This window comes from Haliotis cracherodii, unplaced genomic scaffold (genome assembly GCF_022045235.1).
Source record: "Haliotis cracherodii isolate W230 unplaced genomic scaffold, xgHalCrac1.p SCAF_9, whole genome shotgun sequence".
NCBI classification, from domain to species: Eukaryota; Metazoa; Mollusca; class Gastropoda; order Lepetellida; family Haliotidae; genus Haliotis; species Haliotis cracherodii.
In genome coordinates, this window is record NW_027266343.1 from 44,458,893 (window position 1) to 44,477,087 (window position 18,195).

Consider the following 18,195-nt stretch of genomic DNA (forward strand, 5'->3'; position numbering starts at 1 on the left):
CACATGAACAGAGCATGATACTGAAGTCCAAAACATTGAAGCTGAACATAACAGTTTGTTGTTGTCTAAATCCACAGAACAAAAAAACCTTCTTGTACAAATAATTCAGACTTGTTCAGAACAACATTATCTGAACAGTATTGGACACAAAGACCCCTCACATGTGAATTATAATCATGAACAAAAACAATATGTTAGTACATAATTAGAATGTAACTTGTTGGTATGGAAAAGAGTGGGCATCCTTGTACTAGATCAATCGAAGGCACAACCACTAACTTGGAAATGCCAACAGGGAACATAATGCAGGATGGATTCAGATATGAACATGGGAAAGTGTGTTAGACAACATTAAACATGGGCCGGACGGTTAGTTCGACATTACAAAGAAAGAAATAACAATATGTTATCCAGTTACTTACAAACTTCATACTCATACAGATTGGTCATCACTTGGCTGCCTCAATATATACTAGTGAAAAGAAGTCAAAAAACACCTGATGTTTTCATATGGCCATAGTTATTCTGTCTGGTTGGTATTGCAACACAGAGTCTTCAAATTGTGGGTGTTCTTTTCCTGTTTTGAGCAGTACATATACAAAGCTAGTGGTAATTTGTGTTAGAACCAAGTCATGACACATGACACAAGATAATGATTAGTTGGAACAAATGAACTCACAAAATAGAGAAATGAAGACACAATAGATGGCACCCTTCCAGGTACAAAGGAATGGTAATAGTATAAAGCATTGCAGAGTGCATAGTTTGGTAGCATAGGAAAATAGACACTTTGGCAGATGAAACTGTTTTTAGAAGGAATATTTATTTGCTGGTACTAAAAGTATAAAATGTACAACTAACAAACTATCTAAACTGAGTGAGCTGGTTCCCTGTCTTTAATATTAAATTTGAAAATAAAACAGTTTTCTGAAACTATAAAAGTTATAATGGATATGCCTACTTAACCATGTTTCACCATGGTTACAAACAGCTTATATGAAAAGATAAAATAAATGACTTCATCTGAACATGCTGACAAACCTTGGTTAAGGACAAACTACATCTTATTTTCCAAAATAGACTGTCACAAGTAAAAAGGATATGCATGAATGTTTGGAGGAGAAATTCATACAAAAATACACAGTGTTTTGGGGAAAAAAAAGAACAATATCATGTTAAAGTTTGAAAACAAACAAACATAAAAGATATCTGAACCAGATACTTTAATAAGCTGAAGCACAGCTTATCCTAGGACATGCCAATGAGCAATTCCTCTTGTTCTTAAATGACCCACATCATAAACACTGATGGTCTAATGTCACATAGTTCGTCCAAGTTGAATCTCAAATAACCACTCCTTGAAAATATCCATACAGTCATACATGATACATGACATGTAATATATGTATGTTAAAAAGAAATGACAATGTAGGTCAGTGTACTAGGTTTTAACATTATTTTCACGCCCATTTCCCTGAAAGTCAAGTGGACCATGGGTACTAATAACCTATTATCATATACACTGAAAACAACAATGGAAGGGACCATTCACATATGTTTAACATTCCAGATATCAAACACATTCCAGGAAATTCTCTGAAAGAAAACGAAAATGACAACAAATAACAGCACTAAAACAAGGTTTTGTCTGGCATTGAAACCAGTAACAAATGAGATAAATATTGGTCTGCAGCTGTCAAAATTACAGACATTAACACTTGTTAGGCTTTTTAAAACAGTAGTATCTATCAATAACGTCAACATTCGATGATTTAGAATGGCCTAAAATAAAAGTTTAAAAAAAATGTAGTTTGACACAGCAGTTTTCACTGTCCATGGAAATTCGTAACTCTGGACACTAATGGCTGTTTGATTCCCTGGTGATCTTTCACCAAGCTAATGTTTTGTTTGTTTGGTTGTTGCTTAACGCTGCACTCAACAATATTCCAGCTATATCATGGCGGTCTGTAAATAATCAAATTTGGACCAGACAATCCAGTGATTGCCTCAATAGGGTAAGGACATGCTTACACAAGATTCAATATGCACAAGATTCAATACACACATGGATAAATGTAACCTAAGTTTTGAAGTTGGTGTTGTTTCAGGGAGTTAGAGTTAAATGCTGCATTAATAGTATTTTAGTTATATCATGGCATGTCAACTTGATGTGGCTGGAAAACCCATGATGCCAGTCTTAGACGTTTACCATGTTGCTGAAACCCACAAGCTTATATACATAATCACGGCAAACCAGGATTGAACCAACCAACAGGTTTCTAGCATGCCTAAGGGACACAACTCTCCAAAGCAAATGGCGACACCTAAGACGACTGGGCCACCTGTGCCCTGAGAGACAGATCCTAAACAAAATGTCTACAATCATACTATAACACTAATGTGAGACCACTCCATTCACTTGGGAATGTAATGTCCTATATCAACATGATCAAGAAAAGATATACACAAGGAACAAGAAAATAACAGACAAAATATGAGGTGAAACCCATTAACAGTCGAATGGTAACATGTTTTGGGCACAGACTAATTTCATTCAAATCTTAGTTTGTGTCATGGCATTAAAATAACTAATATTGAAACTAAATGTTGATGAAACATAAAGGTCACTTTTATATTAATTTAGCCACATTTGATGTCATAAAGAGTGGTTCTATCACTAAATAATAATGTGATGTGTTACAGTTGTAAAAACATTCTCACATGTTTTCAATCCAGTGAAATCTATTCTGGTATCACCATGTGAAATCTGTCAAGAATGTGCTACATGTATATAATATATTTGAGATATATGAATATATATATATGTAAGAGAGCATATTTTTGTGAAAATACAGAGTTTGCTATTTACTTCAGAAGTGCATTAAAGCTGTTCCGATTTTGGACTAGTAATAAGATTTTGAAAATATTCAATTGTGTGTGTTCTATCCACACAAAAACAAAAAGAATTTGTTAAAAATAACTTAACCATTTCTCCATTAAAAAGGTCAACAAACACTTATGACACACAACAGCATAAACAACTTCAATTATTAACAATCCATGTGAAAAATTCCAAGACCTATGTCAGTCTTCATAACACTCTAACATAAGACATTCAAAATATATGTTCACTAATGCCAAATGAAATCTAATTAGAATTGTATTTATAAAAACAGTTTAAAAAGTTTTCAAACATGAGTGTATAGACTTATATAACATTCACACATCTCATTTAACTAATGCAGGTGGCAGTACTAACATATTATTGATACATCTTCTTATTTCCAATCACCATAAATTTGAGAATCTGACACATCCTGTTGGAATTGAAGAAATATGTCTACTTAGTGTCCAAATGGCCCTGCTGTGAATGACAAATGCTGCCACTGCCTCCAACAACCCAAACACAAAAAGTTATTCATGTTACAGTCTACTGTACTGCAAGGCGTCGTTATATTCATACTTGTCACCAGATAGAAACAAGTGGCATGTCAGGAAGATTACCTTAACCATGTTAACAAGAACAGAGAATGAATAATTTATTAAAAAAAAAATAACATGCAAAAAGTATTCAACATATTTCTGGGATTCAATCATATTTTAACAATTATACAAATACATATAAACACACCCATGTGACATGCATGTTTTTTTTACAAGAGTTTATATAGAACTGGTACTGGTACTGGCACTGACAAAGGTGGACCTTATAAATTCTATTTATTGGATACATGAACGACAGAACTAACTATCGAGGCATGTCACCATAACCTGGATCAGTTATTCACATACATGTACACTTCACTTTCTTCTTTCCTTCAAGGACATAACCTCTGTTGTTACAGTGATTGTGAATGGCAACAAAAGATTATAGCTTCTTCTGGTTAGCCTGCTGTCTTCTCTTCATGAATGTGCTAAATGCCTTAACAATATTGAGAAATTTGAAGTAATGGGTATTGAGTTTTCAAATCATTCTATTCCAGTACACTTCTGTTTCTTATTAACTTCAAATGTAAGAAAATATGTCATTAATTGCTATCAACTCTCAAAACAAAAGACAAAGATGAAAACAAAGGTCTTACTTCATTGGTAAATTGTGTAGCATCCAATATGACATAAATGATAACATTGAGGAATGTTATACATTGGGATGATACGAGTTGAATTCACATACCAAACAGGACTAACCACTCAGTCCAATGCAAAACAATCACCTGTGCTCCTTGTTTCACTCCCTTCCCAAGGAGATGAACACTTTATAGGACATGCCTTCCTCTAAGCCACTTAGCATGCTGTATAGATTGCTTTTATGGTCTACTCACAAATGTTAAAAAAAACCTCCAGGGCCCACTTGCACAAAGTGATCTTAGCGCTGAGACTATCGTAAGCCTATGTTAAAGTATGGGAGTTACGGTCATCTTAGCGCCAAGACCGCTTTGTGCAAATGGGCCAAGACAAACCTGAAAGAAACTGTTTCTTACACAGTGAAGCCATGTTAGTCCACCCCACTTGGAACCCTCATTCCCAATGATGACTGTTGGACATACAACTGAAGGGACACTACCACATACCCATGAACAGTTAATCCAGATGATTTCACTGGGAATAGTAGTGTCCATATTAACACGGTTTCAATGTATTCAAACACTTGGATACTTGGACTCCCAGAGTCACAGCATAACCCAGCAGATTACCAACGGAACTGAATTTAGAAAATCTCAACGAGCTTGACAAGTCCAAGGGAGGAATTGATACCACAGGAAATACCAAGAACTAAGAAGAAAGCCATCATCATGCCAGCAGTGCCTGCATTTTCTGGTGCTACTTGTCTGAAAAATAAAAATGGAAATTCTATTTATATAACCAGTCTGTATGAATGATGATTAACAAGGTACCACTTAAATCACATACCAACAAGAAGACAAAGTTATCGATATCCCCCACCCTTAAACTATGTGCCTAAAATCACAAGAACTATGTCATATACCTCATTATATCAAAAAAGCTTAAACCAAAGCGTGTGAGTACAACTGACATTATGAATGATAACTTAACCCAACGATTCCCACCATTCTTTAAATGCTTTCAACACCTTCCAAGGATGTGGATTAGTAATGGTACTTTTAATACACAGAGCTTTTCATTTAGTAGCAGTGTTACATGTATTATTTTCAAAACTCAAAATCATATTTCCCCAACAAAATAGCACACACAAACTATACAACTTGTGAATTGATGTACGATTGTGTGATTGTTCATACAAAAAGCTGCAATATGTGCAACATCCCACTCTATCAGGGTACGACGTCACACACTCAACCAAGTCACTAAACATGACCACCTGATCCATATAGTCCCCTTTAAATACAAGTTTGCTGGGGACCTATTTTAACCTTGACTTGCAACATTGTTGTATGATGTGCTGACAAACCTTCATCAGTAAATATTTAGTAGTTTATCAGGTATACTTTGCAAATTTTGAACCTTAGTCCAACTTGTTATTTCACAGGAAAGCAAATGCTAAAAAAACAAAACAAAGCTTGAATAGTAAAAGGCATCAGATGAGCACTTGCCTGATCTGTATACAAAGTTTCACAAAGAAACAAAAAAAAGGTAATGAGTTCCGGAAAGATCTCTATTCTCATTTCAACTACAAGTCCAACTTATTGCCTTGAAAAGCAAAAACAATTTTAATATTATTAAAATTCTGACATTTGTGTGTCACTATGTGGTGGATGGTGCTTGATGTCAACCATTTACCATTTACTAGTCTCTCTCTTCAAGGGGTCCGAAAAATTTAAAATCCCAATCGGACATTTGCATTTAGGCCACGCCCCCTTCATATAGCGTATTTTAGTACGACTTTTCACACACATTTCAAGTTGTTACGTTCAGTGTTCCCTCCTTTTTGTTTATATGGACTAATGTTTGCAATATAATTTATTCATTATATTCAAAATTTTATTCAATAATTATAATAATGTTTACAATAATTTCGGCAAAATCGTATGTGAAGTGGTCGGTAGATCACACAACTCACCGTTGTTTACAGCAACCACGGTCAGATTACCACTATTGACGCCTTGAAACAAACTTTAGTTGCAAGAGAATGGATACATATCATAAATGCCGTACCATGACCCGCTAAAAGTCATATTTGAGGCAGTTTGACTATTAAATGTCAACATAACATTTTCTCAATTGAAATACATACAGCACGGGAAGTCCCTACGGTGACTGGTCAAAATCGTTCCTGCATACCATCTGTACCAAATGCTACGCTTATGGTTCTTAAAAATTAAGTATATATAGTGGAAGCTGCAACTAATATAAAACGATATTGGATTATATTATTCCTGATAAAATAATAATTTCAGATACAATTTCTTCCGACCATTGCATCAAAATTCTTGGAAGTTGTATCATTGTGTACATTTTAACTGAATCACCGGTAGATTGGGAGGAAACATGTGCACAGCTGATTGCTATTTCCGGCTTAGTTTACAAGAAAATACACACAGTAATCTTAATCTCTGCATATAAAACAATGCCCTCGGTACATTTGATTTTTATATGGTAAATCATCATGTCTAGTGATGTTTTATATCAAATTTCATACTTTTATTGACTAAGATTGTTATACCTGTTTCTTCACCTGAATTCGCTGAAGGGATACGATAACACTCATCAATTATTTGGACCCTGTTTGTTTTTTATAATGTCCAGACAGAAAAATTTAAATATCCGGTAAGCAATATTTGAAACCAGACATTTGAGATTCCCTATCGGATATGTCCGGCGCATATGACCGTTTCCGGACCCCTGCTCTCTTCTTCACCACCCAACCCCACCCCTCAATGCACCCCTGGAAACACTGTTTATCCACAGCATGTCAATTGATCCAGTACTTACTTTGGTGCATACATCATACACAAACTGCTGAAGTAGCCACTGGTGAATGCCATCAATGCTGCACCAATGATGTAAACATAGTCATTGTTGATGAGGACTGGGATTGTGCGTACTTCTGGGCGGAAGTTACACAGGACATAAAATGGGATGAAGAACAGTCCACGGATAACGATTGGAATCCACACAAACCGAGGCCCAGGCTGAAATAGAAATAATATGCATAAAATACCAAACCAAGTATTTGCAGGAACATTTGGAACATGGAATATTATTCTGGTGATGCCAATTATTAATTAAAGTATGACATGAGCAAAGGGTCTTTATTCTTTAGTGAGCTGTATCTAATCTAACCATATCGCACCAATGTGACAAAAGTCTGTGTGATTGGTCTGGGCAGCATGTGACCATCAATCTTAGACTAGGGATACACTCACATTCTAAACCAGATAGGTCCATGCAGCTGTGAGCTCTGCCACAAACTGAAATATGGATGCCATTGGAAATGCCTGATAAGCATTTAGTTGCCTTTTACAACAAGCATGAGGAAATATATGGTCAGGTGTGGTGAAATAGGGTTTAACATCATGTTCAAGATTATTGCACTTATATAGCGACATGCCTGCATGTATGTGTGGCTGCTTGAACTAGTAAGGTCTAATGCTGGTTTTGTACAGCCAGCCCACTTGATGAGGTGAGGTGAGGTGAAATTGGGTTTAATGTCGCATCCAAGATTATTGCACTTATATAGCGATGTGCATGCATGTGTGTGTGTTTGTTTGCTGCTTGTACTAGTCCGGACTGATGCCGATTTATAGTGCTAGCTAACTGAGATACCATGCCACAGTTTAACACGAATACCCTACTCAGACACAGTATACTGACTCCGAGCCGACCAGTCCTTGTTTTAGCCCCTTAATACCGAGCACCAGACAGGGTAACCATGGTAACAACAGTACCGTCTTTTAACGTCTTTTGGTCTGACGCAGCCGGGGATCGAACCCCGGACCTTCCGCTCTCGGGGCGGATGATCTACCACAAGACCACGGAGGCAGTTACCAGCCCACTGAGATACCATGACACAGTTTAACATGGATACCATACTCAGACACAGTATACTGACTCCAAGCCGACCAGTTCTTGTTTTTGTCTGCTTAATGCGAAGGGCCTGCTGTTGTAACAACAAGCCCCATCTTGTAACAAGCTGGTGATTGAGCCACAGACCTTCCACACTCCGGTAAACACTCTACCCACTAGGCCACAGAGGTGGTCCAAATATACGAGGCAACAGAAAACACACAGTTGGTACAGCATCAGTTGCCTCATGCAACATAATATCCATGACAATTAAGTTGTCTGTGGAAAGACATGATAGGTCTCAGAACCACTTTTACTACCTCTGCTTACAATGTAAACATGGTAAACGCAAACCCAACACGGCTTACATGACCAACGATGCTTACCACTTTCACCAATTCAGTTGTTATGTTGCCAAGCAAAGCAAAGAAGTTGAAGTTAAGGAAACAGAAGATCGGCTTGAAATAGGCATCTGAAATGTAGCAATACATGTTAAAACAATGGCTGATTTCACAAGACATTCAGATGAAAATATGTCTACTACACAACTGCCATCATGAACATGTTTCATTCAACCATTTACCCCTCAAAACCCAAATCATTTAAATCTACACCATAAATCATGAACTTGTTTTATACAAGATTGTTCAAACAAATTGGACTGCCACCCAAGAGTGAGGGCCACTTTTAGCTATATTCCAGCAATATCACCTAGCGGAACACCAAAAATGGGCTTCACACATTGTACCCATGTGGGGAATCGAATTCGGGTCTTCGTCATGATGTGCTAACACTTTAACCACAAGGCTACCCCTCCGCCCCCTGCAACCCAGGGCACAGAAATACACTCCCTGAGAACTCATTTCCATAAGACTGCACACCCTTGCTATATGTGACTGATCCCTACTATGGTTACTTCCTGTCAAAGGTTGGTAGACTAGAGTAATATTGGCTTCATCTCCTTAGCACCGCCGGCAGGTTTTCTTGGGGGATAAGATAGTATTTAGACATAATGAAAATATGTGTTTCAACGAGAGAGCAACCAATCCCCAGATTAAAAACAACAACTTTTCACTATGTTTTTGCCGGTTCACATTTTCCCTATCATGCCATCATAATCATCCTGCATGATACATTTCGGCCCACACACTTTAAAAGATAGGGCTTTCCCTGGCCTTACACAATTCTGCCATATTTACATACCCAACTTATGAAGATATTAGTCTTTCAACATGACTAAATGTTCACAAATGTCTGGCACTCCTAGGAGGAAATGGTTTCAATGGTTTGTTTTGGTCCAGAGCACTTACCTGAAATTGGGAAGTGGATTCTCTCAATGTCGCTCTGGATGGCAGGGAAGAGTATCAGTGACACGAAGAACACAAACCACACACAGAATATCAACACCCAGATCTGTAATGACACAATCACATTCACTTGTAAATATCACAGGAGCAAATTTCTATTTAACTGAATAGAATGTGTAAATGTCGATATAACACATACAGCATATAAAATGTTATTCAGAGGATATTATATGAGTGTTCTTGTCATACAATGTTGATGACACGATAGTCATTAACATAGCATGACATGAACGAATATACTGTTCTATTTATTACTGAAGAAGATGTCTACCTACAGAGATGAATTTAAGTGTCAGCAATCGCAATCGCAACTGCAGCTGAACCACAATTTGTCAAATGACATCAACAATCTTCAGGTATGACATCATTTCATGTGTGACATTGTTTCTAGTGTGACGTCATTCTGACCTCATGTCACAATAAGATTTGAATGATGTCAACATTGTATTCCTTATGACGGAAACAATACACTGTTGTCTCATGATGTGATATGACCCTAGGGCACATACCACTTTTCTCAACCCCAATATACTAACCCTCATAGGTAATAAAAAGGAGTATTATGTCACCTTACAAAGTGTTGTCATTGAATAGTCTACTCATCCAGCTTATTGTGTGAGCACTGAACTATGCCATCAAGTAATTATGTTTGTTGTTTTAGTCCAGCATTATGAGGGCGCACTAAATCAAGTCTAGACCAAACAATCCAGTGACTGATATCATGAGCATCAATCAACACAACTGAGACTGACCACCCAACCATGTAGTGGTCTCATACAACCAGCATAGGTTGACAGGGTCTATATTCTTACACATTCAGTGATGGTGATTGATGGTTGAACATTTGAGATGTCCATGATAACCGGGTGAAACTGAGATTCAACACCACAACCAATGTCCATCGGTACTGGTAGTGGTATGACAAAGTGTGCATGCTGCACGCAGTACAAACAACTGATTCCCTTTCTGCTTGATTCTACTAACATGTTTGGGTGAGAGAATGTATGCTAGTGCTGCTCTGAGTGTGCTCTCAATGTATTATCAATACAATACACTGACACTCTGCAGACAGCAATAACAAAACCAGATGGAACAATGTCATTCATGTGTGATTATAGCAAATCATCAATATATGAAAATGGAAATGCCTCATCAACACAAAAAAATAATGTTTACATAGTTTATTGCCTATACACCTATCGCAATCAAATCAGCAATGGCAATACCGTAATCGACGTAATAAGCACCCAGGGCACTCTCAAAATTAGAAATAGGGGGCGCTCATTAGAATATTATTTTGGTGAAAAAAAAAAAGAGTTAAAAGATAAATTTATGGTTTATGCAGACAGCCTGAAATGTTTATATACGACAGATATATTATTCCAGAATTTAATTGCCCATTATTAAGGGTGCATATTACACATGAGTGCTTATTATATTCGAATAAATAAGTCTTGTGTACATTGATCAATCGGAAGGGGTGCTAATTGGGATTGTTCACTTGTCAATATATTAGCAAATATCGCCGTGGGCGCATATTAGAGCGGGGTGCTTATTACATCGAATATGGTATCTGTATATAAAGACTCAACAATGGTACATACCTCTTTGAACACACTCCAGTACCTGCGGATTGTCTGACCGCAAGACTCACTCTGGTTTTGAGAAGGAGATGCTTCTTTCTTCAACTTTACCAGCATTTTGAAGTGGCGGTAAAATCTCTACAAAACAATTTCACTGAACTCAACTTGCAGGATACACATCCACCTAAGTACCCGCTTCACATACAAATTGTCATGGTTAAACAGTGTCCAAAAAGAAGCAAAATGAAAGTGAAGGGGTCCTTACCCTAATGTTAAATGTTTAACATTTGTAGATTTAAATACTAAAGAAACAAACCGCAGGGACCCTGGGTGCCCAAGGACTCTGCTTGATTTTGATTACTGATATTAATAGGAACCTCAGAAGACAGTAAACATGTTCAATCAGAAACTATTATTCAATCAGGATTTGTCTAGACCTGCTCAGAAGCTGATATTCGGCCCCATAACTTCCCAAAAGAAAATTTTTCCCAATTCATGCAATAAAACTCAAGTTTGCAGCTTTTAATACTTTAGGGCATACTTAATCACAAATGCTTGGGGTTCTGCTCCAAGTGCTTTGTTCTCCCTGAAGTATATTATTGTACGATAAACAACTCCCACTTGTCGTTTATTTCGTATATGACATGTCAACATCATACATGCCTTTTAATGTTATGTTATGTTAACAAAATGTACAAGCTTTAAAAACATTACCATGTTGGTTGGTATTTCCCAAATATTCTCACAATTTTCACATAGATTATTTGTACCTATTCTACCAATACTGATTGTCAGATCTCTCCTACCTTTGGGTGTGATGGTTCTACCACTGGGCTTATCTACATTGCCCTATATCTATGGGGAACAACTCTTTAGACACTTCCATCTTAAAAAATAACATTGTTTAATTTACGATGTGATCAAGTTGCGAGTGCATGTTTGAATCTCCAGAAATGACGTCATGAGAGAACAATGTCTCATTGTGAAATAAACCACACTTCATTGTTCATTTCAATTTATTGCGTAGTTATCTTCATGTATTCAGTTACTCTCTAACGAGTGAAACTTAAAAAATATATATAGCAATGAGTGCATGAATATATTAATTATTTACTATAATTTGGATTATATAACAAATTACCGGCAGGAAACAGTGTTACACTCAGGCAAATGCACAAGTTGATGTCCCTGTATTAAGGGGGATTGCCACTTGTTATTTGCTTGATACAAGTTCATGATCAAGACTAGAAATCAAACTTCCATTCATTGGTTTCCAAATGTTCTCAAAGAGGATGTCCAGCCACCATCAACACCAAATGTGACTTTGCCGTGAAGCAAAATCATATCCATAATCATTGGGCTGATGAATCACGAATCACTGTTGGTAAATTTCTTGGAAATCATGAACTAACAAATTATCTCAAGGGGTGGCACTGAAACCTATAGAAACTTGGACGAAGCCATCTAAATCCATTGAGATACTGCAGGTTGAGCAAGGAAAATTATGGGACCACAATCATTCAGCTTTGATTAGCTAGATTGTTGTCACCCATGTCCTTGAGAAAGAAAAGAGAAAACTTCTTGCCAAACAGACACCAGTGACTTGTTTGTTTGTTTGTTTGTTCAATGCCACACAGTATGAGCATCAATCTACACAATTGGGATATGATGACATGCTTCAACCAAGTCAGTAAGCCTGACCACCCGATCTGTTAGTTGCCTCTTACAAAAAGCATACTCGCCTTTTACAGCAAGCATGAGTTGCTGAAGACTTATTCTACTCCTGCTTATCACAATGTGTTTCACATCAAGTTGGACTGTGAATTATGTAAATGGAAATTTGAAATGGGACAATTAAGACAATATTTTGTACAGTGCTCACTCTCTTTATCAATTGTATTGTAACGAATGATGGATGTACGAATGTATGGATGTATTTTTCTTAAACAAACGCCATGGGAATTATCCCTTGGACAGTGGCCTGACAAGTATGAAGTCACTGTTTATGGCACCCAAACAAGATCAAAGGTCGTTTTTGACCCATTCAGCAATATATGCAATGTTATTTTTGTGGGATTAACCGAAAGACCAACACTTTTAGACTGACCCCTTACTGAAGTAAATGCAATGTTAAAATACAACGTTAACATAACATGTTGTTCCCAGTGTGCCTGCCAAGGGCACTCCTAAAGATTGGAATAGTAGAAATTCCTGGCCTGTTGTCATGGTTATGTCACTTAACACAACATGTTCTGGCTTTCAGAAATACTACAAAGAGAAAACAAGAGTAATTCTTCATCATCATAGACAACACAAATTATAATCCCATCATCTCCATATTAGCTGTGTATTTGTGGAAAATATGCAAAAGAAACCACCATTACCTAATTAATGTAAAGTTGCTTGCATACAGTTACTCATGAAAAATGTTTCAAAACCTGAACAGTTTTGTTAAAACGTTTGTTATTAGCCAGTATAGCCTATTCAGCCAGTATTTCTTCACTGTTTTTACTGACGGTACTGATTGAATGCAGGCATCACAAATAAAGAAGCTCACAGGCATCAAATAAGCAACAAAAGCATTATCAGTATTTATCACTCTGATCATTTTGTAACTTTGACATGTATATGGCTGATGTAAGCTAAATGAAGTGCTTCACACATCTTCCCAAGGCAAAGGCATTATTTGACAGTAAAAGTCAAGTTTCAACCCTTGCCGATCTAGGCTGGAATTTCTGGGCTCGATCAGAGAGCAACTAGTGGCTATTACGATTTATGTCACTTTAATGTCCTTCCTATTGAAAAATCAGATTCAGTCTCTCATATCACTTGCTGTTGCTTCAAACAAAATGACGGAGTCCATTCAAGACGATCTGATCGCTAATCAAGAACTATATGTGATAAATGGGTCTTCTTCCTCGAAGTACATCAAATCACTTGAGCACCTTGATTAAAAACATGAAATGATTTCCAAAATATCTGTCGACACCCAGTGTATAGTACACATGCTTTGCAAAGCCTGCAGTCGACCAAAATCTGCATGTTGATAACCAAGTTGTTTACGAACTGGGTGTCTAGTTCGTTACGCGACTTTAATTAGACTATGCATAGACAAAGCCAAAATGTAACTCCAGAATTCCAGCCTAGTTTGGCAAGGGTGGAAACAGGACTTATCATGCTTATATAGTAAGTTAACTCCCTTGCCTCAGGAAGACATTTTACACACTTCGGGGAACAAAACAGCAAATGTACTTTTACATGTTCTTAAAGGCTTATTTTTTTGGTTTTTCAATACCTAATATTGAGCCCAAGGGACTAAAAATATATTAAATACCCAAAGAAAGTATCAATACCCAATGTGAATGAGAACAGTACTCAATGGATCAACAAATTCTGGAGCACAGGTGCATGGTCATCAAGCATGTTGGGTATCTTCCAAAAGGTATTTCACATAATACACTTTAATAAGAAACAATAATGGGCACTCAGAGAGGTGAACAAGGGTAAAAGCAGAACCATTATACTCATTAATAGACCAAAATGATAGATTGTCATGACCACCTTTGTACTTTATTTCATCATCATAATTTGTTCATTAAGTTGCATTATATTATTTAATTGCACTTATTTTAAATAAAAATTGGAAAAAGAAAACAAAATATACCCAGAAGTTACACAAAGTATCAGGGATAACAACGCCAATAGCTGAACATGTTAATTATACTGTGTCAGCTTATTCTGCCCATTTGTTGGCTTGCCTTCTGACTGAAGATAAACAGTCTGCAGAGAATACCTAAAGCAAATTAGAGGGTCCTTACTTTCAGTAGCGCAATGTAATAACCTGTATAGCATGTTGGATGATGCTTAAATGTACACTGACACCTGCAACAGTTGCAGTTCTGTTGCCATCTAATATTACAGGCAATAATTCATTTTCATAATTTTAATGACTGGGCTTTCATGTGTATTCCTGTAAACACATGTGCACATCATATTAATGACAATTTTGGCGTAAAATTTCAGCATTAGGAAAAACATTTAATGCATTCAGCAAAGCAATTTCCATACATGCTGAATGATAATGAATAATGAGCTATGTGACTACAACTCACATGGGTTTTCAGTCAATATGCAATTACATTACATTAGGACAGAAACAATTACATAGTCCTTCCAATTGAAATAGAATCACAAAATATTGGGATGATTAATTAATGAAGACAGCTGCATGTTTGCTGATACATATATAGGGAAAACAAGCCATTCCGTCAACAAAGAATACTTCTTAAAGTAATGTCAAAAATTGCAAAGTGAGCTTTTCAAGAAATGTCAATTCTTTTTAGCACTAAACATCGTCATTGAGTTTTGATCACGTGGTAACAATCCGGGTAAGAATTTACAGTCAGGTGACTGTGAGCGGTTATACTTCGCAGTGACCTTGGACAATAACACATTAAATACAACATCTGCACATGTTTTTCTCTCAGTTTGTGCTGTTTATGTAGGTACTCTGCACACACTGCTAAATATAGTCGCTCACAGTCGTATTTTCACCTTATAAGTATTAGCACACATGCAGCTATCTTCGTTAATCAATCATCACGATATTTTGCGATTCAATTTCAAAGTGTCAAGGACATAAAGGTACATACTTATGATTGAAATAAGCAGACAATTGCAACTGTTTCAATATCCCTTGCTACTTTTGATCAGCCATCATAGGAGAGGCACAAGACAGGACCAGCAAATAGTGAGTGAGTATAGTTTTACGCCGCTTTTAGAAATATTCAAGCAATATCATGGCGGGGGGAAACCAGAAATGGGCTTCACACATTGTACCCATGTCGGGAATCGAACCCGGGTCTTCGGCGTGACGAGCGAACGCTTTAACCACTAGGCTGCCCGCCCACCCTTGGATAGCAACTGACAGACAAATACAAATGTCCGGAATTGTTACCAAGTATTCACATGACAATTCACGATTTGCTCTTACCATGATTAACATTGTAAAATAGGACTAGATATCAGCATAAAGCAACAGACAATTGACAGTTGGTATTTTGTTAGTTGCATCTAACTTGTCTAAAGCAGAGCATACATGCTTTCTTTATATCGATGAAGTTCAAATAGATCTTACCTACAACATGTACAATAATTGTGCCTAAAATAATCAGATAATTGAGGAAAATAAATTGATTTTGTTCAACTGTGTCTTCACAAACAATCATTGAATTCATGGTGTCAAGACTCCTGTCAAGACTCCTGTCAAGATTATGACACCTGTTGACAGGGTTACTTAGTCAAGACACACTCCAATGTGGTGTAGCTCATGGAATAGTTAAGCTACATATAAAATTCACATAGAATTACAGGAAAAATACAGTGTCAAGAGGTGTTACAACATTATAATTGACTAACCTCTAAGGAATTTCACATGACCCAACTTGGATCCAAAATATTACATGTTCGAAATTAATAAGCGTATTACATCTCAAATCATTGAGACAAAATCTACCTTAGACGACTTGGCCACCAGTCCCCCCAGGATACAATGAACACAGTAAGCAAGGTGACCCTTGATAACCATCAAATCTTCTATATACAACATAGTTGCATGTACACTGATAATCGAGCCTTATCGTCCAGTAATTCCTAATGTAGTCTCTAGCAGGATAGGACAGTTTAAAATTACATCTGAAAATATCAGCCTAAAGTTTGCAGAGACAATACAGCTGCCATAGGCTTCGTGAACAGGTGCTTGTGACAGAAACCATGTTTCTAATTCTACTGACAATCCTGCCTTACCATGTTCACATATCTGCTACATGCCAACTTGCACATAAATATATGCAGATACTGATAACAAGGTTGATAGCTGTGCCATTAACTGAAGTGACTAATTGTTGCTATGGCTGCTTGTTTAAAGTCAGATCACAATTTATTTAACACTCTTACATGACACCAATATAATGATTCATTAAAGAAGAAAAAAAATCATTAAATATAAATGAAAAATAAAAAGAATGCCTTTGGTTTTAGACCAGAATTTGTAATATAATACTGGAGTCATGGGGAGAGACAAATAACATTACTGTCAGAAATATTCCAGCTGTATACCAATGCAACCTGTAAGTAGTTTACTCTGGACCAGGGATCCGGAAACCGTCATATGCGCCGGACATGTCCGATTGGGAATCTCAAATGTCCGGTTTAAAATATTGCTTACCGGACATTTAAATTTTTCTGTCCGGACATTCTTAAATTTTGACCGGACGTGATCAACAGTTAGGACCGAGCAGTTTCTGTCTGCAGTTGTTACACAATGAAGATCATCTACACTGACAAGCTTTGTTTGTTTTGATTGCTGTAAATACATCGTACCTACATGATAGTCCAATCGGTCAATCACTGTAATAGGCAATAAACTGAGTTGACACTGATTAATGCAAATCAGTCGAGCGGATCTGCCAAACCATCAAAGTCTGAATGATCAGACGTCGTGGCTAATGACTTTCACTTGGTTGACATACAATGAGGATTTGCAGATTTTATTGTTTTCAGTAGCTAGTTGTATATTGAATCTTGATTGACCGCCATTTTGCTTTCTGTGACGATCTATATCAAATTTTTTTATGGTCAATAATTAAGAACAGATGAAAAAAGTATTCAAATAACTATTGCTATCAACGATATTTTAGTATTTATGATTATATTATCCGTCTTGTTTATAAATAATCTTTAGTTAAAAAAAAAACTTTTCCCGTCAGGTCACGTGATAACCAAATATGGCATAATAGTCTCAATCCAAATGTTACAATGCATACACTTGAGCAGACTGATGAATATTAATTAGACCGTTCACTACGTTAACAGATCGTTATTATAACAGAAACAAACGTATATTTTCCACATATATCTAAAATGATATTATTTGTTATTAATTGTCCGGTGAATTAAACAATTTAAATTGAAACAATTCATAATTCATCATATTATGAATACGTAACAACTTGTAATGTGTGTGTAAAAAGTCGTACTAAAATACGCTATTTGCAGGGGGCGTGGCCTACATGCAAATGTCCGATTGGGATTTTACATTTTCCGGACCCCTGCTCTGGACCAAGCAAAACGCTAAATGAATACATGAGCAAGCAATCCACCTCATCCAACAGCTTGACCACCCACTCCAGTATAATCATTGCCAAGCAACAAGCTATGGAGTGCTGTGGACCTGTCCTAACCTGGCTTCTCATAGACTT

General features: G+C 36.7%; 1 protein-coding gene across 3 annotated transcripts in view; it reads right to left on the reverse strand.

Moving 5' to 3' along the window:
* Positions 1 to 3,254: 3,254 nt before the first annotated feature.
* Positions 3,255 to 18,195, reverse strand: part of LOC139452102 (equilibrative nucleoside transporter 1-like) — a 40,021-nt gene continuing 25,080 nt past the window's right edge. For all 3 annotated transcript variants that reach the window (XM_071233421.1, XM_071233420.1, XM_071233422.1), the window contains exons 11-15: positions 10,958 to 11,074; positions 9,297 to 9,399; positions 8,373 to 8,458; positions 6,913 to 7,112; positions 3,255 to 4,829 (exon numbers count right to left, since the gene is read on the reverse strand). In XM_071233421.1, coding sequence (XP_071089522.1) covers positions 4,709 to 4,829; positions 6,913 to 7,112; positions 8,373 to 8,458; positions 9,297 to 9,399; positions 10,958 to 11,074 — 627 coding nt within the window. In that variant the 3' untranslated portion in view covers positions 3,255 to 4,708. The remainder of the gene's footprint in view (positions 4,830 to 6,912; positions 7,113 to 8,372; positions 8,459 to 9,296; positions 9,400 to 10,957; positions 11,075 to 18,195) is intronic.